The following is a 23,930-nucleotide window of genomic DNA, read 5'->3' as shown; positions in this document are numbered from 1 at the left end:
ACTGCAGAAAAACCATGCAGTATTAATTCTTAATTTGGACTTTATCAACAAGAATGAGACGGGGGAGAAAAAAAAAGCATGAAAGCCCATTTATTTTCACTCACTCTTTATTGTAACTTATCAGATTCATTCATTTCTGTCTTACAAACTGATTTGTTAAATGCTTCATGGAGGAAAAAAAAACAGTTTTTAATGTCACACATGGAAGGTTGTGTAAAAGGTCTATCACTGAAGCCATGGAGTGTGGGGTAAGCATTGTACTACTGGTCAAGGTTAAATTCACATTTTATTTTGGTGTTTCTCATCATTCTAATATTATCATATACTGTCAGAATATTTACACTATAGAGAGAAAGCAGGTCTTTACACGTGTCAGATATGGAAATTAGATGTTGTTCTTCCTGCTGTGAATGAGTGTGTGTCATCAGAATTACCTTACACCCGCACATACAGTCCACAAGAAGGTTAAAATGTCTTTGCCATATTCACCGGCCACTGGAGCATTATTTATGTTAGCTGAAAGTCACTCTCTAACTCAGATAACCTGTATGAAATGGAGATAAGGGGAGAGTATTATCACTGTCTCTGTCCCTGGCATGAAGGATACTTCAAAAGGCAGCTGGTCTGTCTGTGGTTCAGAAGGAAAGAGAGAAGATGACACAAGCTTAGCTTGTCTTTGAATAGCAGGTGCACCTTTCTCTTTATTTTGCTTGTGAATGAGGAATGATGGAAAAAGCAAGGGATCAAAGTCTGTTCTTTCACTGTCTGTTTAAACACAGCAAAGGCTAAATGGAGAAACAAATTCTCATTTGAAAACAGTCAATAGTTTGGCTGTTTGTGTGTATGCATGCGAACGAGCATGTGTGTCTCGGTGTGTATCTGTGTCTGAAGGCATATGTGCAATAAGAGTTGGAGTTGATACTACTAAAAGCACTGATACATCCCGATTTCAAATAGCAGGCCTTTCTTCAAACCATACATTCCTCTTTTCTCTCTCCCACAAGCCAGTGCTGCCAAGAAAGATTAATAAACACGGCACCCACTCTCAAAATCATAACGCCTTCTGTTGAAACTTCACTTGCCACGATCTGTCCATGATAGGCTGTGGATTCAAAGGTTGCAGAGCTACTGGGGAGAGTGGAGAGATTGGGGTTGCGTGGAAAGTGGGCGACTGGGGAAGGAGAAGGGTGGGAGGATGTGATAGCAGGATGGAGGGAAACAGGGAGGAGATGGAGAAAGGGGCGAAGTGAACATGATGAGGGAGGGAAGGGTGGCGAGGGGTGAGGGGGTGAGGAAGTGGAACTGGCTGTGGGTGGATGGCAGGAGAGGGGGGTGAGCTGGAAGTCGAGGAAGAGTGAGGGGGCATGGATAGGCCTGTGTGCTGTAAAATGATGTGATGGAGATTCGAGAGAGGGGAAGATGGTGCGAGTGGGGTGAGGTTTGGGACACCCAGAGCTATGGGCTGACTAAAGTTCTCTTGTGGGTTGACGTGTGGAAGTGGGAGACTGACCTGGAGGGTGTGGTGTACTTGCTTATGCATCGTGTCTGTGTGAATTAACTGGGCTTGAGGCTGCGGAGATGAGTATTGCTCCTCTGAATTCCCACAGTTCTCTGTCTGCAGGTTGTGTGTGTAGTTTGCCTGCGTGTTTTTGTCTGTGTTTTCTTGTATGTTTTCCAGGACTTTCTGCATGTGCTCTCTTGCCTGCTCTTGCAGGAGACGATATTTGTCCATCTCTTCAGCGGTAAAGCTGATCGGCGCTGTCTCTCCACCTGTCTGTTCATCGTCAGTTCTAATCTGTGATGGGCAGGCATTTGGCATGCTGCTGGGATTTGACCCAACTGGAGAGCATTTCTGACTGTTAGTGGTTGCTCCAGGATCTGTGCCACAACTCTTAGCTTCCTCTTCCTCTTCTCTCTCCTTCTCCTGACTCTTCTCAAGCAGCCCCTTTTTCTTCTGAGCCTTTCGCTGAATTGCAGGTAGTTTTCCTATAAGGGGCAGAAGCAACCTAGATGGTTTTTGTAGCAGTAACTTACTGGGGGATAAAGCTGAAAGGGTTGCGCCTGGGCCCCTCGTGTTGACAGAGGCAGAGGGCCCTTGGCTAGACTGTGAATCCTTTAGCTGTGAAAGACTTCGGTCACAATTATGTGTGTTGACACTTGGAACTGTCGGTGAAAAAGTGGATCTGTTGGGAGATGAATGTGTGAACGGGCTCGAGGAGAGGGCAGATGAAATAGACGTGAGGCTGCTCTGCTTTTTTGCCTGCTGACTGGCCTCTGCAGCCCCCGAGGACGTCTTGCAGGAGCTAACTGTCAACCCATCCATAGTGACTCCTGAGCAGGTGCTACTCCTGCTCCACTCCCAGCTCAGCTCAGACATGTTGGTGCTGCTACAAGGGCTGCAAGAGCGTGGGCTGTGGCATCTGCTGTCCTGTGTGTTGATCACACTCTGGCAGCTGTACGTCTGTCTGCTTGTCCACCACTCAGGGCTCGAGAAGTGTGTTGAACTTGAGCGTCTGGTGCCTGCACATATCCTTGCACCGCCCGGGCTGTCTCTGCTGTCAGCTCCTGTCCTGGAGCCTGATGTGGACCTGTGTGTCCCCCTGTCTTCCCAGCTGTCACTGCTGCCCCATGTCCATCTATCCCAGTCGACATCTTCAGTGCTAAGATGTCTGCGCCTTTTGCCCCAGCGCTTAGGACTGGGGCTAAACCTTGCAGCCTTATCCCACTCCACTGCTCTGCTCCTCGAGCTCCACCCAGTCCTTGACCTCACCTCCTCACTACCTCCAGGACAGGCCCCTCTCATCCACTCCCACTCTTCTGTACCTGAAGTCAGGCCTCTGTCTCGGCCACCTGAATGCCCTTGTGCTTCCCTCCCCCTCTCCTCCCAGAATTCACGATGCCTCAAACTCTTCCTCTTACTATGAATGAATTTCCTGTCCCCGTGGAGGAGTTTTCGCTTTTTCATCGAGCTGTTACAGCAGCTGTTGTCAGGGTAACAGCAGTCAATGAAACTCCTGGGGTTGCTATGGTGACCCCTTTCCCAAAACAGCTTTGAGTTACATCCTGGTGAGAAGGAATGTAAGGAGAAGTGAGACCGCCAGGGAAAAGTCGCCGCGTCTCCGTCTCGCTTTCCCTCCTTCTCGGTGTCTCGGTCTGCTGTGTGTCTGCTGAGATGGGAGTAGACGCTGGAGTGTTCTGCCTGCTCTCTGTCTGGCTGTGACTGGCATTCAGTGCTGTGGCTCCTATGAGGCCTCCTCTTCCTGACAGAGACAGATACTGGCTCAGCCTCACATCTCCCCAGGAGACAGCTGCTCCCTGCTCCCCCCACCTTCCTCATCCTCGTCTCTCTTTGCCTCCTTTTCTTTCCCCATCTCCCTCCAGTTTCTCCTCTCCTCTCTCTTCCAGTGGAGACTGTAGAGATAACACTCCTCACTTTGCACCTTGCTGATTGGCGCTTGTCTGAAGTTTTTTCCTTCTCAGCCATCTTTCTCTTCCCCAGCTTGTGTTTCTTTGTGCTGGCTTTCCTCTTTTTGTGTGATACTTCAGAGACACCCACATACGGCTGTGGAGCACTGGCACACTTGCACATTGTCTCACTCCCACACTCACACCTGGATGGACTGATGCACATCTCCTGTGTGCCAGGCTGGGTGACAGACTCTAATTTACAGCTCAGGGCTGTGATGGCTTTCTCCCTGATCCCTCTCGCACCCTCTAATCTGCCTCCCAGAGGATTCTGGAAGTTTGTGTCAGAGCTGTCACTATGAGTGGGGTCAAATGGATGGGGAGCTGCCCGCATGCAGTTCTCCATACTTAGCATGCATCGTTCTTTTTCTGGTCTTCTTTCTGATGATAAAAGGTTTTTGTTCTTTAGGAACAGGTGTGCTTCTGTCTCCACATCGATATGTTGCTCTGCTTTGAAAATTTCCGCAGCTTTTTTCTCCCTGTGTGCTCTCAACTCTTGTCTTATCTGTCTTTGTAAACACGATTGAGTGTCTGGTTTAAGAATAGCTGGTACACGTAGTTTTGATTCATCTGAAAGGGAACACAACTGATTTTGTTGTGAGTCCTTCAGATCCTCTGCGACTTTTTCTGGCCGTTGAAGGTTCAAGCAGAGCGGGTTGCAGCTGTAGGAGATGTGTGGTTGAGACTTGGTGAACTTAAGCAAACTGACAGGCCATCTCAGACGGGTAGAGCCATCCTTCCCGAGCACACACACATCCTGACTCGCCTCCCGCTCGCTCTCCGTTTCTTGCTTTTCCTCTGACTTGCCTTCTGTGTGTTTGGTATCCGTGTGTGCTACTGCTGATCCTATGCCCCATACGGTCACCTGAGACGCTGAGAACAGCGAATCATGACTCTGATTATCAGGTGCTGATGTGGAAATAGGAAAGTGTTCTTTTACTAAGTCTCTTTTTTCAATCTGTTCCTCCTCCTTTATGGCCTCTCTTGGGAACGGGTGCATGTCGCTTGGTAAGACACTGTCAGTGCCAGACTTATCCTTTTTTTCACTTGCGCTGTGTTTCCTCTCATCTGCTACCTCAATTTCCCTGTCAATATCTTCAATTATTCCCCTTATCCTTTCTTTCATTTGTTCCCTCTTCTCTCTCTCCTCCTCCTCCAGGTCTGAAAAAACAGAGGCAGAAGGCTCCAGCCTAGGCCCCCTGCGTGAGAAACAGAAGGATACTCCAAGTCTGCCTCCCACTCTCCCCTGTGAAGAGAGAGGCAGCTGAGGATACAGGCTGTGGCAAGACTGGGGGCTCACTGCAGGAGTGTTTGTATCGGCTGTCTCAGTCACTAGTGGGGATTCTGCTAGAGCAGTGGCCGGTGGTACTTGGGAAACAGAGTTGCACAGATTTTCTGACGGGTAGCTGACAGTAGTTGTCCTGGGCTGTGTAGAAGTGGATCGCTGGGGCTGGCACAAGGGTTCAGGTCTGTCCTTAGGGCTGCGGTCTCTTTGTGTCACATCTTTATCACGCTTCTGACTCACAGCTCTGACTGTGCGTCTTAGGCCATAGGTCCTTCTTTGGACTCTGCAACGAGATGTGATAGGACAAGCATATGTGACTTTAGCTGATAATACTTGTCTAAGTTTTCCTGGCATCACTCTAGATTTACACAAAGCCACTTACTGTGGCATCGTTTTTGGGTGAGGTTATGCAACAATGCAAACTTTTCTACCACAGCTCAAAGCTGCTGTTACGACACTTACTCTTAAATTTAATGCAGTCATGAAAACATTAATTGTTTGAATAATATGGAAATCGATAGAGTTTTAGACTAATAGATGGCAGAGTATATAAAAAGGAAAGGGACCTAAATTTTTAGTATAGACTCTATCTTTATAACCTAACAAGGAAAAAGAAAGAAAGCAAGAAGAGAAGGAAAGGAAAGGTGCGTTCTATTGGTAGTCACAGTAATGCTGTTCACATATTGCTACCTGATTATAGGAAACACATTTAATTGCACAGGGAATAGTTGCAATCAAGTTGATTATTGCATGATGTATTGTCTTATTGTATTAGTTGTTTTGATTGCTTTAGGTGAGCAAGGCGGGAAGCAAGTTTCCTCTCACAATTCACTTTGCTCATTTTATTTACTCATGGTTATTCTGCTGCTAATTTTTCACTAAAACCTCATGTCCTCCACCTACAAATGAATCAGATGCTCCGAGTGTCAGCAAGAGTGTGTCTTCATGATATATTTACTTCACCTGTGGACCTGTGGCCTAGCTAAGCCAGCTGAGCGCTCTCACATCTGTGGACGCATCCATCAAGCCTACGAATTGTTGACTGGATGTGACGCACTCTGACCCCCTCCCCCAGGACTCTTGCCCCTGGTCTCATTACACACATGCTGCCACATGCACGAATACACACTCCTCCCACTCACCGCTGAGTTTCCTGTTGCAGCTGTGCGAGCTGGTGCAGACGCCGAAGAGCCTTCTCCTGCTTGCGCTGGTCCTTCCATGATTTTGAGGCTACGTTACGAGCAAACTCTCTGTGCTTGAGCTCCTTCAGCCTCTGCAGGAAATGGCAATAAAGAGATAAAGAGGGATGGAGAGAGGGACAGAATCCATATGTGGACGGAGAGGGGAGATGCAAGGGTGGGAGAAAGAGGAGAAGTAAGAAAGAGTTAGTTTTAGGAAGCTCTCTGCAGGCAGCTGTCTTTCAGATCATACACATCAGTCAGCAGTGTTTGCAGATGTTCTCCTCCAAACCTCATGTCCAATTAACTCCATTCAGTCTTCAAGAAAGGACCCTTCCTTCAACACACAGCTTGAAACCAAACACCAAAACTAGTGAATAGTAGATTACATGTGTGGTTGAGATGAGCGGAATAGGCAGTTTCATGATGCTGCTGCTCTTTCTGAACCATTAGAGCAACATTTTTCATTTTGGTTAGCGCCCTTCAGTCCTACTGTGTGCCATAGATTCAGTTTATTAGTTATCACAGCTCAAATAGAAGTACTTTTGAATCTATGAAACAGGGAAGAAGACATTTTGTTTGATGATGTTAGAATGACACACTACCAAACACAAAGGCACAAGATTAAATGCTGTAAAGGCCTGACATTTTCTTCTAGACTGCTTTTTGTGTTGTGTGTGTCTGTGGGCACTTTGTAAGCAAACTGGTTGGTCTTTACCTCCATTATATTACAGGATAATTATTAATTAGTTCAATTTACACATGTGTGTATTTACATGAAATTATATGTCTATAGCCATAGGTGCACCAGTTCTCTTGGGGAAACAATGATTCATGCGCCTCTCTCCAGTTTCCATTTTCTGACACACTTTAATCCCTTCTTTATCCATGCTTGGCAGGTATATGTGCACGGATGCTGGTGTCTTTCTTTTTGTCTGTGCATGTCTGAAGGGTAAGGAGGGACTCGGGAGTTTGGGGATAGCTGCAGTATTGTGCACCACCATCCATCCTATTTCCCCTTTTTATTGAATCACATATTCTCATAATCTCAGCTGCTCCATAGCTTACGCATCCAAGATTTGTTGTTTACAATATATACTCTTATCCTGTAGTGCAAGTTGCGACAGGATTACACTGCACTCATTTTTAGATTATGTTATACCATTATCTTATCCATCCACGCAATATGTGTCACACTCAAACACACACATGCACACACGCACGCATGCATCAGATTAGGCTCTTACGCATCAGATTTATTTATACAGTCACTCTCTTTCACACCCAGATGCTGTGCAGGAGTGGACAGTTTTCAGGTTAATCCCAGCTGAGTCTTGCACAAGCTGGTGTCTTTTTACATTATCACTCAATGCTTAGCATCCATGTCAGCTCACTGAAGACAGCATTAGGTATATACCATAGAATCAACACTCATGCGGTTCGTATTCCTTAAAGACACTATCTAAGTTCTTGTGGAATGTCTGCAGATGTGAGCAATCATATGCTAGTGTACATCAAAAAGCCCTGAGTCGTTGTGATGCCAATGGTATTCTATGGGAAATATTAATCTTGTTCAAGCACGGAGGCATTCATAATGAACAACTGTGAATGGAGCCAGCAGGCCTAAGGATGAAAAATTTGTTGCACTGCATTGTGCTATAAAAAAAGAGTTGTTGTACTGTAAATGTCAGTGGCAATGCCTGAGAGAGAGAGCAGTCTGTAATAGATGAAATATATGAGGATAAATACTTCCTGCTTCCTGCCGCATTTGCACTCTTCCAGGTTATTGTTCTCTCTTAAACCATGTCCTACTGCAGGCAGACCTGAAACTATATTTAGAGACAAATCAAATATTGCACACAGTACCATTTTGGCTCAATACACAGGACAGACATACTTCAACTTTAAAAGTGGCTACTTTTGTCTTCAAAGTTGATGTCATGTCCCCAACTGCAGGAAATGATGTTCCTGCTCTCCAACATGCAAGCCTTGCTATGTGCTGTGAAGCTAGGGTTGCCAACCGTCCCTTAAAAAACGGAATCGTCCCGTATTTAGAAACAAAAGTACACGTCCCGTGTTGAGCTAATAAGGGACGCACTTTGTCCCGTAATACAGTGAGAATCAAAAGTAGTCTATAAATGTTAATGGAATTAACGCTTTGTTTGAAAGCATAACTCCCAGCCCCTCTCCTGCTTTGTGACCAATGAGCTGACAGCACACTTATGACAATTCAGATTACCGCTCATCTCATTGGTCGAGGAAAGGTCGCTTGCGGAGAAAATACCGGAAGACAACAGATGACCACAACAAGAAGCATGGCCAACAGGGAAACAAACGCCGACACTGCGGTGCAAGTCTCGGACGACAGTACACCTAAAGCTGGGCAGACACTGTGTGATTTTTTTCAGTCGCGTTATTCAGCTCCTGCTCAAACTGCACGATTGACTCGCAGGGGTTAGAAGTTGGTAGGTCACGATGCAGGTCTCACACTATACGGCCCGATGCTCTGATGCGACCCGAGTGCTCACACTGTGCCTCCATAAAATGAAGGTTATAACAGAAAATCTGTCGCTCTGTCTTTCACTCACACAGACACACAAACCACCACCATCAACTTTGCTAAATTGCTAATGAAAAACATTGATCAGGCAGCTGTGAATGAGCAGCAGTGTAAATCCAACTATTTTCACGGTTGTTGTGGTCGTGATAATTTTGTGATGCCACATCGAAAAGGCTCGGATGAGCTTTCCGAAGTTCTACAAGTTGTGCCTCCATCGCTTGTGTCCAGATCACACGCTGCACAGCCGTGCTGCTCCGTCTTTTTCACCGACGTTTACGTGTTTGCGCGTGAGCAGTGTGAGCGGCTCACGAGCGATTGATGATCGGGAGCTGCTCGAGGTGTTAATCGCTTCTCGTTACCCCACGTATACTACACGATGCACGATGAAGGCCAAAATTGGGCCGATCACCAAATCGGTCGCACGACTCAAAAATCGTCTCAAAATGGGCCAGAAATCGCACAGTGTGAGCCCAGCATTAGAGCAGCAATGTTTGTTCGCTCAGAGAAAGAAAAAAAGGCTGCAAAAGCACAGGGAGGAATGGGAAAAGGGAAACACCTGGCTGGAAAAGGTCACCATAACACCTATAAAGCGCACTGCACTGTGTGCCGGCGCACTTTTTCCATAGGCATGCTTCTAATGGTGGGCACATGAAGAACATGAGGGGCGTGAAAGCTCGGGGAACCCTTAACCAATTTCTTGTCCACCAGGCCACGGTAGAAGCAGATATGGTATGTAAACACTGGTTTGTTTTTTAAACCCTCTGGTTAAGGTTAATATGGGCATGTGCAGTGAATATCAGCGCTATGTGGCCAGAAGTGTGATAATATAATTTATTTTGTGTAATAAACAACTGCAAGGATAGATGATTACAACAAATAGATGACTAATACATAAAAGTAATACATAGATGAATAATGATGATGAGTTATGATGCGTAATCATGGGAACAAGTGGGTTTACAAACGGGAGCAGCTGATTAGCATTAGAAAAGCTGAACTAATACCTCAACTGAAGCCAATTGTACTAAATGCACTAAATGTGCACAGTTACAAGAATATTTTTCTTTCTATTGCTTTCTATTAATTTATATAATTTTAAGTTAAGCAGGACAGAGTTCTTTTAAAGAAAGATTTACTTTTATTCTCAAAAGTTAAGCATGACAGGCTTCTGTTTAAGAAAGAGACCTGTTTTATTGTGTTAATGTTGTCATTTTGAGCTAAAAATAAATGGCTAAATGATCATTTGTTTCCCATATGGTCATATCACAAAGAATATGCATCTGCTTAAATCAAATTCAAGTCAAATGGTTAAAAAATAATTTCACACACACAAAAAAGAGCTACCACACTGGGAAGGGTGAAGACAACTAGGTTGCCCGGCCCTGGCCACGAGGTGTCCCTTATTTATTTTTCAGGGAGTTGGCAACCCTATGTGAAGCTCAATGCGTCTGTCAAAGCTTCGATCAATATTCCTTTAGATGTGTTAAGGAGTGCTCAGGCTGAGGCAACTATGGATGAGTCAGAGTTGATTCATATCCACTAGGGCCCTAGAATGAAGGATGATGTATTCTTAGGTAGCATTTGAGTGGCCATGCTAATGGGCTGATTGCCTTTTATTTAAAAGGGAGTGTAATTCTGTTGTAATGAGCAATTTCTGTAATCAGCAGTAAATGCTGATAAAGCCCTGTATTCAGACATGTTTATCCCTGAATCGATGACAGCGAAAGAAGACAGAGCAAACGCAATCAGCTTCCATTCTCCAAAGCCAATACTCCTGCAGGGAAACTGTCTTCAGCTAGAATTTCATCTGTTGTCTGCTCTGTGGGCAGAGTGTACATGCATTTCTGTACTTGTGTGTGTGCGCGTGTGTGTTCCTACAGTGCCAGTGGCTACTGTCAGCTCAGTGCCTCATGCAGCTCGTTTCATGTGCCTGCCGCTGGCTAAAACAAAGCATTAACATTGGCCTGCAGTTGCCTCAATTTATTTTCAAAGAACAATGACAGAGGAGGAACAGCCTTATTTAATGTTTATTTCATGATACATAGTGTGGGTGTTCAGAAGTGGGAAGCGGCTTGGCTTGTTTGAGAAATTGCCTGCATTTGAAGATGAGTGTGTACACGGGTAAGTGCATGTCTGTATGTTTGCGCGTGCAAGTGTACGCCTTGGCAAGACAACAGATAGCTGTAGGAGAATGAGCTATCAGAAGAACCTACAGCTTGTTAGTCCAGAGTGGAGGTTGTGTATGAAAATGGATGTGAACGCAGAATGCAAAAGAAAACCTGCTGCTGAGGCTTTTTCTAATGGTCCATTGGCCTTATCTTGTCCAAACTGGAATAATGGAATCATACTTAAGCTATGACTAATAGCTCTGTGTTATTTGGTACTGAATATTTTTCTTTTTGAAGGAAGTACAAGCTGAGGAATAAAGTGAATTTTAGATGCATTTTTATGTACCAGTGACATACAAATCAACAGCTCTGAGATTTGGCCTAGAGGTAAAAAAGAACTATTCTATCATGAATTTATGGCTTACAAGCCTGGTGTACATCTGCAATACTGTGTTGTATTTGTTTAAAATAGTCATTTTATTTTTCATGCAGTAATAACTCAGAAGCTATGTTGAAATTTTCCTGGAAATTCCTGGAGACCCTTTTAAGCACTCATACTACACACTGTACTATCACCTTATTTCTAAAATTAGGAGATTTGCTTTGCTTTTAATGCTCTGCTAAATCATTCTCCCTATTTGGTTCACGGAGACATTAGATTCCAAATTACCAAATTAGTGTGCTGTTACTTCTGTTATCGGTGATTTTCTGATATGTGCAACACAATGAAAGCCAGCCAAAGACACAGACCTAGAATCTCAGCTGCATACCAAAACTAAGACACCATCAAGAACACCGAACTTTCCAATATTTGTTATCTTAACCTCACTGTCTGCAAATATTTCTCTAAACTATATCTGAAAAATGTATTTTGAACAGCTTCTGATGTGTTAACTGAAAATAAACAACATGCTGTTTTTGCTTCAAACCTTCATCCAGCAAACCTCTCAGCTTCGAGGGGAAAACTCCGGCTATGCGGGCCGGCCAGTCAGTCAGTGAAAGTTGCCCCATTAGTGATGATGCTGGTGACTTTTTCCGTGTTTAGCCTGTGGTGATGGTGCTGTGTGGATTGCAATCGATTGAGTGTTTTTTGTAAACCGAGTAGAGTTTTTACTAGAAATGTGATCATTTACAAAAGGTGCTATAAGTGAGTATTCATCTGTTGGCATTGCTATTGAGCTACAGTATTTCAAAGAATGCACAGTCTGACTTCTTTGAGATAAAAATCAATAGGTAGATAAATGACCCCCCACCCTTTTTTTTGCTTGAAAATCTAGAAGTTTTGAAACAAGATAAAGTACAAGAAAATTTTGGACTTCGCCCTGGTTTTTACATGCTGCTTGGATAAAGTTCTTAACATTTGTCAGATCACTGACAACTCTATTGGGTCATAACAATGTCCCTATTTGCCATCACACAATAAGAAAGGCTTTGTGAATAACTTTTTACTTTCCGATAATTCCCATTAATATTACCTTTTTTGATTCATGCCCAGTTTGCAAAGTTATAACGCACATTGTCAGACAAAATGACCCATTTATTAATATCTGTAAACATAAAACTTGTTGTAGCAAAATACTTATTTACTGTGTATGTCTAGTATATACAGCACCACAGTTACTTTATTAACTCTACTATAGCATTTATACTAGAGACTCATTTTTTATTATTATCTTGTTTTTATTATAGCGTCTTTGGATATTTGCTTTAGGTGCTACGACTTCAATTACCCTGTGCTGGATCAATGTGGGCTATTTAATTTTATATCAGCCTGTTCAACTGGAAATCTAAAATATAATTGGAGTGCTGGGTGTGTGCGTATAGGCTGTTTGTGTTTGCTTGTGTGCTTTCTTCAAGTTGAAGTGTGGCACCTCAGTATGTGTGCTTGTAAGAAATGATGCGGTTGTCACACTCCTACTGTTACCTGGTGAGAAACTGTGCCCAATGGGCAGACTGACATGGACATGTAAAGCAGCTTTCCATCAAAACGCATAATACTAACGCACCCAAACTCTACAAGAAAATACGGTTAAAAAGAAAAAAGAGAGAGAGAGAGAACCCGTGTGTTAGTTTTTGTGTCCCTACACAGTGTGTATGTGTGCATCTCGTGTACCTGTTTGTGTGCATGGTCGTAGGAGTTGATGTGGTTGTCAAACTCCTGGTGTCTGAGGTACTGCTTGTCACACAGCTCACAGTAGAAAAGAGCCTTCAGATCCTCCACCGAGCAACCCAAAGCCCTCTCCGTGCATTCCTGGAGAAAGAGATGGAAAGAATGAGTGAACGTGTTGGACGGATTGGGAAAGAGAAATGAGAAAGACTCAAGCTAGAGGCATAAACAGACAGCGATATAAAGGGTTAGAGAGGTAGAGATAGAGAGCAAGAGGAGTCAGGGAGTGGGGAGGGGGGGGGATCAAGAATGGAAAATTGTTAGCCATTTAGAGGAAATCTGCATCCCAGAGAAATCAGCAATATTAGCCTCCGCATGTGCTCTGCATAAAACTGTTAAACGGCTTGCCATTAATGCATGATGCCTTTGCTGCCACTGCTGGAGGCTGGACAAAGCCCTGTGCTCATGGCAACTTGAGCCGGGGGACACGTTTAATACAGCCGCTATAATAGAAACTTGTGTATGTGCTAAAATGGCAAATAGTCTGAATCTCTCTGTGAGGAAACTGATGTTTGACAAATGACACCCCCCCCCCCCCCCCCCCAAACAAAAAAAACCCCTAAGCATCTAAAACGCACAACTTGGACTTTTTGTACAGACAAATACACACAGAGACATGCAGGTAAATAGCACATGGATAGAGATACAGATACACAACCGCTATGCAAATGGCACACGGACCTTAGGGAGTAAATCGCTTGTCTGCATGCTCACATCAGCCAGAGGGCCTTTTTTATGGTCTGAATACATGCACAGTGTTGTGTACAATAGATGTGTTTGCTTCCTTGTGTGTGACTGTGTGTGTGTGTGTTGAGGAGTGTGTGCATTCATGCCATGCTCTGCTTCAGAATGTAATTTCCCTGAGGCTAGGGGCTGCCAATAAACACTATTGAATTCTGTTCTACACTGACATGATGGGAATTTAATTTGAGGTTGTCACTTCTTTCTCTCTCTCTCTGCTTCTTTCCTTTCCTTCTGTCCATCTTCTATCTCTCGCTCCCTCTCTTTTGTAGCACTTATTCCGTCCCTCCTTTTTATGCTCCTCCTTCAAATCACTCTTCTTCTCTTTCACTTCACACTCCCCACTCCCTTTCATCCTCTCTATTTGCCTTTTTCTCCCTTTCTGGCATCCTCTTTTTTTCTGTTTGAGTCCCAGGTCAGGCAGTGACAGAGTCTATTGGCCCCAATTTGTTTCCGTAATATGCCTGCACACAGGAACAGAGGTGAGAGGAAAAGAAGGGGAGGATAAGAGTGCAGGCAAGAGGAGAAATAACCCCTGCCTGCATCACAAACACACATACAGACTCTCACAAGCACCTCAGCGTTATTATTGCCAGTAACAATCATCATTAAGCGTTATTTGCTACATCCAGGTACTCTACTCACATACATTAACCTGCAAAATAACTTGCTCTTCCTCTGGCTGTGCAGGAATTTATCCAGTATGTGTGAAGGGTAAGGGAGGCTGAAGGACAGGGTGGTAGGACTCTCCTATACTAAAATCAACACAAAGGTAACTAATATACATTGATCCTGTGACGTTCCAAGAGTGCATGGTATTGATCTGCCTCGCGGGCTTAAGTCACTGCAAGAAAATGATCCAATCACCCGGAGCAGTGCTCATTTGAGCGCTGCCGGTGTGATAAGATTGAGATAATGAATGCTGTGAATTGGTCAACTGTATGGCTTATGCAAGATTACATAGGAACCGTGTAAGTGAATGTCAGTGGATGTGTGTACATGAGAGGTTTTGTATATTTCTGTGCGCTTGCCTTTCCCAAACCCTTTCTTCTCACCTCTCTGACTCTGTCAGGATAATTACTTTTAACAACGAGAAAAATATACATAGAAAGACGTGAGAAAAGGTGTGAACGCATCATAGCCGAAACGTGCACTTAAGTGTGCGTGCGTGGGCCAACTCGGAGGCCATTTGTTTATGTCAGAAGCGTCTTGGCAAGAGGTTGCCCATTTTTCTTCTGAATGCTGAAATCAAGCGCGCTAGCTTTCATTTGGTTTAAATGTTCACATCTCATACAAGTTTCCACTATAGGCACTCTTATAGAAACACCTCTACATAGTTAGTCCCCTCTTATACACACACTTATGCATGCACAGTCACACATAATGTGTCAACCTGATATACTGGTGCCAAATTAATCTAGACCTCAATTTACCTCACTGGCATGAATCTGTTTGCAGAATAAGCACAACTGATGTATCTGCAGACCTGAATGGACATTGATTGTTTGCATGATTATGCGTGTGAGTGTTTGTGCAGAGCTGTGAGCTTCCATGCTTTTTTTCTTTTTCTTTGCGCTTATCCACAGTTTGTAGGAGAAGTGCCAATTTATCCCTTTTTATAACTGAAATTGTGCCACAAATAGGAGTCGTTTTGGACCATGACCAGAGTTTCAGACACACAGTTTAATGTCTTTGAGCTGCTGTGGAAATGAACACGTCACGCTTAAAGTGTTTTACAGACGTGGTTTGTCAGCATTTGAGAATATGTGCACTGCAAACTAATGATATACAATATATTCATGAAAAATGCCCCCAAACATGAATATCCTTTTGGGAACGTCTGGGAGTTCTAGAGATTTAAACTGTGGCAGCACCATTCACTGCCATCATTACAGTTCAGACTGCCCCTTTTTTTCTTTTTGATGACTCCTATGGTATATAAAATCAAAAAATGCTCATTAGCAGTGAACATGCTGCACTGAGGCTTGTGGAGATGATTTTTAAATAACTGTAACTACATTGTTTTTTTTAAATTCTTCATCTCTGAGTTGACCTTCAAGACTGCTGAACAGCACCATAAATCAAAGAACCATATGATAATATGCTTATCAGTGTCATAATGTAACTCTTACATCTTGACATTGAATTGAACTCAGGTGGAACCATGTCAAGGACAAAGAGGAAGCTGGATGAATTTATGAGGTTTTCAAGTAATTAATTAATAAGATTTCCAGCTAAAGACAGCTATAGGATACTTCACTGACTGAGCTGAATTACAGCAGCAAACCATGCAGGCCATAATGAGAAACTTCTTGCAGAATAATTAGGACCCTTTAAAAATACAAAATGGAGTTGGTGGCATATCTCTGAAATATATTATAACTTAAATATGACTCTTTGAAAGCCACTTGAGCTAATTTCAATAGGATAGTCAAATATTTTGAGTCAAAAAACAAATTTATGTGGTGTCTGTGTAAGAGTGTATGAGTGGTTATGTATTCTGAAAAATCAAAGAAAACTCGGGCTGAAAACACTTTACTTGAAGCTTTCATTTTATGCTCGGCGTGGTAAACAGTGGGAGAAATAGTCTGTAGTCGTTTACAATTTGTTGTCTGCGTGACTGACGTGACAGTTTGTTATGATTTAATCAAATGCATTATAATAAAGAATTAAAATCTCATTCCCTGCCTGCTGCCCTCGAGCTAAATTGTTTCTCCCTCCTCACTGGTCACTTTCTTGTAAGTTGTAATTAAATATTGAACAACATTCTTGTAGATTCAACTCAGTGATAGAATGAAGAACGGTTACAGGCTTTTGCACTGGTATTATATTAAAGCTATACTGTAACATTATTTTGAGAGCCATTCACTTCTTTGATCTAATGTAAAACAAAAGTGGTTGTTTGGGTGAGACATATGCGGAGAGATCATGACCTCCTCCAAGGACATGATGAATTCACTGCCAGGGAAGTTTCCAAGTGGAGCATGGTCGAAGGAAAAACATTCATTTTTGATAAGGATCGAGGGATGAAGCCAGTCACACTGTCTCGTGAATAGGCGTGCCTATTCACAGCTGCTTGGGGACCCGGGCCCAAAGGGGGACCACAGATTTTATCCCTCGCCAATCTGCAATGACATTTTAGTGGGAAAACTCCCTAATGGTGGCCCTGCTTAGGGTGTGTGCTAAGAACACCAGCTGTTTCAGATTGTGAGCATGTGCTGAGCTCTAATAGGCTTTATTGTAAGTTGCTATTTGATGTTATGTTGTACATAGTTATTATTTGTTAATAACCCAGTTGGACATTTGGTCAGGATATTGGCATTTGTTGAAGCTGGCACCTACTTTGTGCCCCACTAGTTAAAACTGTAGACTAAATTTGATAAGAAACACCTTTTTATTTGACTAAAGAAGTGGAATGGCCAAATAAAAAAGCAATATGTTTACACTTACCACATGACACCCTGAGATATACACACAGCCAACACAGAGATGTTGATATAAAAATATTGTAATTGTATTACTGAAAATTTCGGAAGCATTTCATGTACTTTTTCACTTTATTTATTTTCTGCCTCTCCCTTTCTCTGTATATTCGTCAGTGTGCTTAAAAATGAACGGGAATAGATACAAATCTGAGTGGAGAGCACTTGAACAGTATTGGAAAACAAGTGCAAATTTTGCATCTCCTCAAAATTACGAGGCACTTTGGCTCGGACCTACTCGAATGTAACTGATCAGATGTGATAATTGTTAACAGCACTGCAACACGAGCTTTAATCGCAATCCCGGTTCAGTGTGAAATCCAAAAAATAGGGCGAAACAACACTCGTGCATGCATAATAAATCCACGACGAGAGAGCGAGAGCGAGCCTTGTAGCACAGAACTGATAGAAACAGATTCTCTCTGTTCATATATATTAACTTCCACTGAAGAGAACTTCTACTGCAGGGGGTGGAGGAAAAAATATGGTAAAAACTTGATGAGTATGACCAACTTTGAAGAAACTATTGTTATAGAATTTACCGTCGCAGAGCAGCTGCAGACACAGAGCATACAAAATACAGGCCAATTAGCAGTTTTCTCGTTATTGCTAATTTCGCTTCGCTTATGCATGCCATCTGTGATGATGCCTTAATCTTACTATTAGAGAGTATATTTTAATTTTTCAATAATGTGCTGTTGTTCTTTTAATTGACTTATATAAAAGGACTGATCACTATGTTATCAGCTGATGCTCCTGTTTGTTATTCACATGAATGTGTGTATGGCCTATATGAAGCATGATATCCAAAAGTGCTCTCTCTCTTTCTCTTACTGGCTGAAATCTTTTTCTTCTTCTCGTTTGTTCTGGAGGTTTTAGATGTTTCAGTGGTAAAGAGATGAAAAGGAGACGAGGTGAGAAGCATAAACTATGACAAACAGACATGTGACTTTACAGAACTTCTAATTGTTACCTCTGGTTTTGAGAACAATTCAATAAACAATTCCAAAAGTTTTATCAAGCCCAATTAAATCTTTAATTATCTTCCGCTATAATTATCACCCTAACTTAGCAACGGCAATGAACAGAAAAAAAATGAATTGAAATTAAAAATAATTCAGCAAGTTTTTTTTTTTTTTTTTTGCCTTGTGCTTCGCTCTGCTCTCTCAAATCATTTACATTAATCTGCCACTCTTTTTTCTCTCTACCTGTGTCTAAAGCTGTGACGTGTTTCCGTCAGATGCGTTCACACTCCTGCATTTTTTTCGGTAGCCGGTGACAGTTGTTGACCCGAGGCCTAAATTACTCATTACTGTAATGACCTGTAAAGCTCAGTGGCAGACATTTTTGTGCACAAACATGCATGCCAAGCAGGATAGCTTAGCGTTAATGAGCTGATATTTGCAGCCCCGATGTATCTCCCTTGACTGCCTTTAATATGCCTGCGTGCTCTGTGCTACCCAAACATTTTTCCATTTACTGTGGAAAAATCTACGCCCAGGCTTTACGGTGTTTTTGTCTGTGCGCAACTGTCTGATGTTGTTTGTACGTGTGTTTGTATATCTTTGTTTACTCCAGATCGTTACTGCCAGTTAGAGGTATGGCCAAAACAAGTAGATGGAATAACCACAGCCAAAATCACAGATGTGTTGACCATACATATGGTCATTAGGGCTTTTTCACAGCCAAAAGGACAGATGTTTTAGTACCAGTGAGTTTCATAATCTCTCAAACTACCAGCGACTTCTGTTAAAGAGAAAGTAGAAAGGCTAAAATATTTCACAAAGTGAGACTCCAGCAAATAAAAGCACAATGTGTATTCCAGTAAACTTCTGTCAGGTGTGCCATATTTCATTGTTTGTGTGTGTGTGTAAACTGTAACTATCTAAAGCACAATCCTCTACACCATGACATCATCAGTGAGTACCGTGAAGTATAACAAATTGTTACCGCTCCTTCTGACCTTTTAAGCTGAGCTGCATGCACAAACCAAACTGAATAAGTAAATAATAGCGAGAGATTTTATTTGATTATTTCTCCTGCCCCCTTTGTTGCCATTTCTGAAACAAAGAATAGATTCAATCCTTAATTTCTTTGCATCCATTGTAGCTGACATGGACATTTATGTTTACTCTTAAATCTGATTCTTATTTTTAATTGTTGCTATTTCAGTCCAGTAAATATTTACACACATATAGCATATATACAACACATTTGTATGGTCTCTCTATGGACTTTGAATGAGGAAAAATGGGAAAGGATAAAATTCCAGTTTTAATTACACATTGGATGTAATATTCACAATAACAATGAACCTCTGTTTTGTCTAGACGCACAAAAAATGAGGAAACTGGAGAAGTGGTGGACAAAAGAAAAAGTGAGAGGCCTAAAAAAATATCTAATGCAGATAAACAGTATCTGAAAATCATGTCCTTCAGAAACAAAAAAAAAATCCATTAAAGACCTGACACAGGACCTGAGAGATGCATCTGGCCCATCTGACACCGTCAGAAATGATCTCAGTGGACGGTGGATGAACCCATTCTTAAGGAAGGGAAACGAGGAGAAAAGGCTGAGGTATGACAAATTACACATGAAATTTATATAATGCAAAATGACAACAAAGGCGCTTTATATTGTAAGGTAAGTAAGTAGGGTAAGTATTTTACGGCACCCTACAATAATGCAAAGAAAACAGAGAAAACCCCAACAATGATATGTTATTATTTATGAGATGAATATAACAAATAGTTAAATACAGAAAGGTGTATAAACACATAGTGAATGACAAAGGTGACTGAAGAAGAAGCACTCAGTGCATCACTGGAATCCTCCAGCAGCCTAGACCTGTTGCGATGTAACTAGGGATAATTCAGGGTTACCTGATCCAGCCCTAACTGTATACTTTATCAAAAAGGAAAGTTTTAAGCCTAATCTTAAAAGTAGAGACGGTGTCTGTCTCCTGAATCCAAACTAGAAGCTGGTTCCACAGAAGACGCGCCTAAAAACGAAAGCCTCTGCCTCCCATTCTACTTTTAAATACTCTAGGAACCACAAGTAAGCCTGTGGTCTGAGAGCAAAGAGCTCTAATGGGGTGATTGGATAGGGTAGTATAAGGTCAGTAAGATTTTTCAAGACTTGTATAGGAGGAGCAGGATTGTAAATTCTGGATTTAACAGGGAGCCAATGAAGAGAAGCCAATATAGGAGAAATGCGCTCTCTGTTTCTCGTACCTTTCAGTACTCTTGCTGCATTTTGGATCAATGGGAGGCTTTTTAGGACTTCCTGATAATAATGAATTACAGTAGTCCAGCCTAGAAGTAATAAATGCATGAACTAGTTTTTCAGCATCACTCTGAGACAGGATGTTTCTCATTTTGAATATATTATGCAAATGGAAGAAAGCAGTCCTACATAATTGTTCAATATTGAAGGAATATTGAAGTTGAATATAGAAGCACATGTCCTGGTCAAAAACAACTCCAAGATTCCTCACAGTGTTACTGGAAACCAAGGTAATGCCATCCAGAGTAAGCATCTGACTAGGAACCATATTTCCAAGATTTTCAGGGCCGAGTACAATAACCTCAGTTTTATCTGAATTAAGAAGCAGAAAGTTCGCGGTCATCCAGGTCTTTTTGTCTTTAAGACATTCCTGCAGTTTAACTAATTGGTTTGTGTTATCTGGCTTCATGGATAGACAAAGTTGTGTGTCATCTGCATAACGGTGAAAATGTATGCTATGCCTTCTGATGGTACTGCCTAAGGGAAGCATGTGTAATGCAAACAGAATTGGTCCTAGCATGGAACCCTGTGGAACTCTATAATTGTGTGAAGAGGACTCTCCGTTTACATGAATAAATTGAAGTCTATTCATTATATATGATTTAAACCACTTCAGTGCAGTACCTGTAATACCTACAGCGTGCTCTAATTGTTCTAATAGTCTAGCAGGACAAGCACAGAGATGAGTCCACTGTCAGAGGCCATAAGAAGATCATTTGTAACCTTCACTAAAGCTGTTTCTGTGCTGTGCTGAGCTCTGAAACCTGACTGAAACTCTTCAAATAAACCATTCCTCTGCAGATGATCTGTTAGCTGTTTGACAACTACTCTTTCAAGGATTTTTGATATGAAAGGAAGGTTGGAGATTGGCCTATAATTAGCTAAGACTGCTGGGTCTAGAGATGGCTTTTTGAGTAAAGGTTTAACTACAGCCAACTTGAAGGCCTGTACATAGCCGATTATTAGAGATAGGTTGATCATATTTGCGATTGAAACATTAATTAATGGCAGGACTTCCTTGAGCAGTCTTGTAGGAATGAGGTCTGAAAGACACGTTGATGGTTTGGAGGAAGTAATTATTGAAGTTAACTGTACATAATGTTACATCTGTGAGATGATTATGAGCAAGTTTTTCTCTAATGGTTAGAATTTTATTTGTGAAGAAATGATTTCTCCAGCTTACGAGTTATCTGCTTTAAGGTGAGTGTTTGAGAGTTACACTAGGAAATCAGGTACTTCTCTTTTTCAGAGGAGTTACTGTATCTAAAGTGGTATGCAGTGAAGAAGTATAAATATTAACAAGATAATCAACCTCTGTGGGAGTAGCATTCAGATAGCCGCTTTGAATTGTGTTGGCGCAAGGCACTGAAGAAGATAACAGTAGATGAATTATATCCTTAAACTCAATTACAGCTCTTTCAGAAAGACAGCTGCTGTGATGAAATCTTTTCCGTACCTCTGTGTAATCCATTATTGTAAATGTAAATGTTATTAGGAAATGATCAGACAAAAGACGGTTTTCAGGAAATACTGTTAAATGTTCAGTTTCTATGTCATATGTCAGAACTGGACTGAATAATCAACAAAAAATACTGTCAGCTTTTGATCTATCATGCAATGTCATCTGGAAAGAGTCTCCTGATTGTTGACAGCATCATGTAAAACACACTGCCATTGCACTAAACGCACACCTGGATAAAAAACACACACACAGTGGAACACCTGCAGTCATGATTGGCATCGGACCTCAAAATAATTGAAGCAGTGTGGGATCATACTGACAAAGAGCAGAATAAAAGACAGCAAACAGCCAAAGAAAAGCTTTAAAAGTCCTTCAAGAAGCCTGAAGACCTATTCCTGAGAGCTACTTAAAGAAATGATGAAAAAAGCTTGAGAGTTCAGGCTGTGTTGAAGAATAAAAGTGGCCATAGCAAATTTTGACTTTCAAGCTAGTTGGAAGCAAGTATTCTAGTTTTGCAGTCTATGTTTTATTAAAATGCACATCAGAAAGCCTAGAATTTGTTACTATGTAAATACTTTCAGTCTATCTGTATGTTTGGCTTTCACACATTTCTAAACAATGTTACAGCTGTAAGCAAAAACTGGTCTGAACATATCTGTAAGAATATATATTCTGTTGATAGATTTAAAGGCAATACCACCCAAACATAAAAGAAGTGGAAAAAAATAATAAAAGAACTTTATTCAAAAGCCTCAAAATAGCTGCACTGCTTTTGTGTCGGGCTACAGTAGGGAGTCTGTAGCATCGACAAATTGCAGTGCTCTCCTGTTGAAGCCATAAATCTATGATTAGTCACAAGGCCCAACCAAACGATCACTCAGCAAGCAATCAAAATTTAATTCCCTGTCCATCACAATGCAAGGCCAAAAAGCTCCCACTGCTGATGTGTCCACCCCTCCCTGCCCTCATCCCCTCTGTCTCTCTCTATTTCTCCTCCCTATTCAACAGGGCTACCTTGTTTTCACGGAGTTATTCAAGCGCTCTACCATTGATCAATCCTATTCTGTGCCCACATTTAAAATCTGTCCACCTCTCAACATCGCCACCCTCCTCACTCAATCTCTCTGTGTTCATACTATCCTGAATACAATGTGAACTTAGCCTCTGGCTTGTGCGGCATGAGTTAAACTGATTCACTCGGGTAGAGCATAGCTTACAGACACAAAAAGCAGAGGACATCTTAAGACATTTTCGCCACTTGAACAAACATAACCCATAGGTGCTTTCTAGGATTTTTGTGAATTCAATTTGCGCTCTTTGGGAGACACAAACACAAAAGCGTGAACGCCTGCATGTAAATTCCTGGAATACCCAGGTGTTCTACAAACTGTGGTCTCCACTGTGGCTTTGAATGTATTTTTTATGATCCTACCTCTCACTTACTCGCTGTGCTCTTCAAGGACTTGCATTTGTTTCTGTGAAAAAGACAAAGATTCCCTTCCTGTTCTTTCACTGCACATCAAAACGAAAATCATATACCAATTACAGGGAGACAAAGGATGGTGAGAACAATGGTGGGTGAGCTGAACTTTACCCGTCGTCTCTGCTGTTTCTAAATGCGTATATTGTCAATGCTTTGTGTGCCGTCTCTTTTTTTGGCAACTCTTGTTTTCCTCTTTGATTCTCTCCAAAGCTGCTCTGAGGGGTGAAAATGATATCAGAAGAGCTTTAGAAGGATAGACTGGTGAGATGTGATGATCTCTTATTCTTTCACTGTTTTCTCTCTGATTGCTCCACCCACCATTTCTGTCAGTTTTTTTATTTATATTTTTTCTTCCTCCAAATTTTTTCCTCCTTATTGGTTCTTCTTTATGCACTAAAAACACTTGTCAGTCATATGTCTTTCAAACCTTGGGCTTATTAGGCTTTTCTCCTCTCTTGCTAAATGTCACTTCCAAAATTAATTTTTTTCTCCTCCCAGATAGCAGAAAGAAAAAAAAGTAGAAATATATGGACGATACACTCTTGACATTTAAATTACAGACACAACTGAAGACTCTGCATGGATAAATGGATATACAGCACTGTTAAGTTATTAGACCTGCAAACATAAAGCAGACACACACACCCACGTTTTCTTTATACTCGTGTGCTGTCAATCACACTCCAGACAAGGCAGCTTACTGACTGCTTCAAA

The 23,930-nt window shown here is 41.9% G+C and overlaps 1 protein-coding gene across 2 annotated transcripts in view; it reads right to left on the bottom strand.

The window, feature by feature from the left end:
- The window catches only part of znf804b (zinc finger protein 804B), a 35,760-nt gene continuing 11,830 nt past the window's right edge, over positions 1-23,930 (bottom strand). For both annotated transcript variants that reach the window (XM_086311926.1, XM_086311928.1), the window contains 3 exons: positions 12,710-12,847; positions 5,893-6,023; positions 1-5,033 (listed from right to left, as the gene is read on the bottom strand). In XM_086311926.1, coding sequence (XP_086168052.1) covers positions 1,052-5,033; positions 5,893-6,023; positions 12,710-12,847 — 4,251 coding nt within the window. In that variant the 3' untranslated portion in view covers positions 1-1,051. The remainder of the gene's footprint in view (positions 5,034-5,892; positions 6,024-12,709; positions 12,848-23,930) is intronic.

This window comes from Aulonocara sp. 'chitande type north' Nkhata Bay, linkage group LG11 (genome assembly GCF_057382095.1).
Source record: "Aulonocara sp. 'chitande type north' Nkhata Bay isolate Kocher_YH1m ecotype deep benthic linkage group LG11, A_spYH_male_GT1.1, whole genome shotgun sequence".
Lineage (NCBI taxonomy): Eukaryota > Metazoa > Chordata > Actinopteri > Cichliformes > Cichlidae > Aulonocara > Aulonocara sp. 'chitande type north' Nkhata Bay.
The sequence above is the reverse complement of the archived record's forward strand: the minus strand, read 5'-3'. Positions and strand labels throughout refer to the sequence as shown.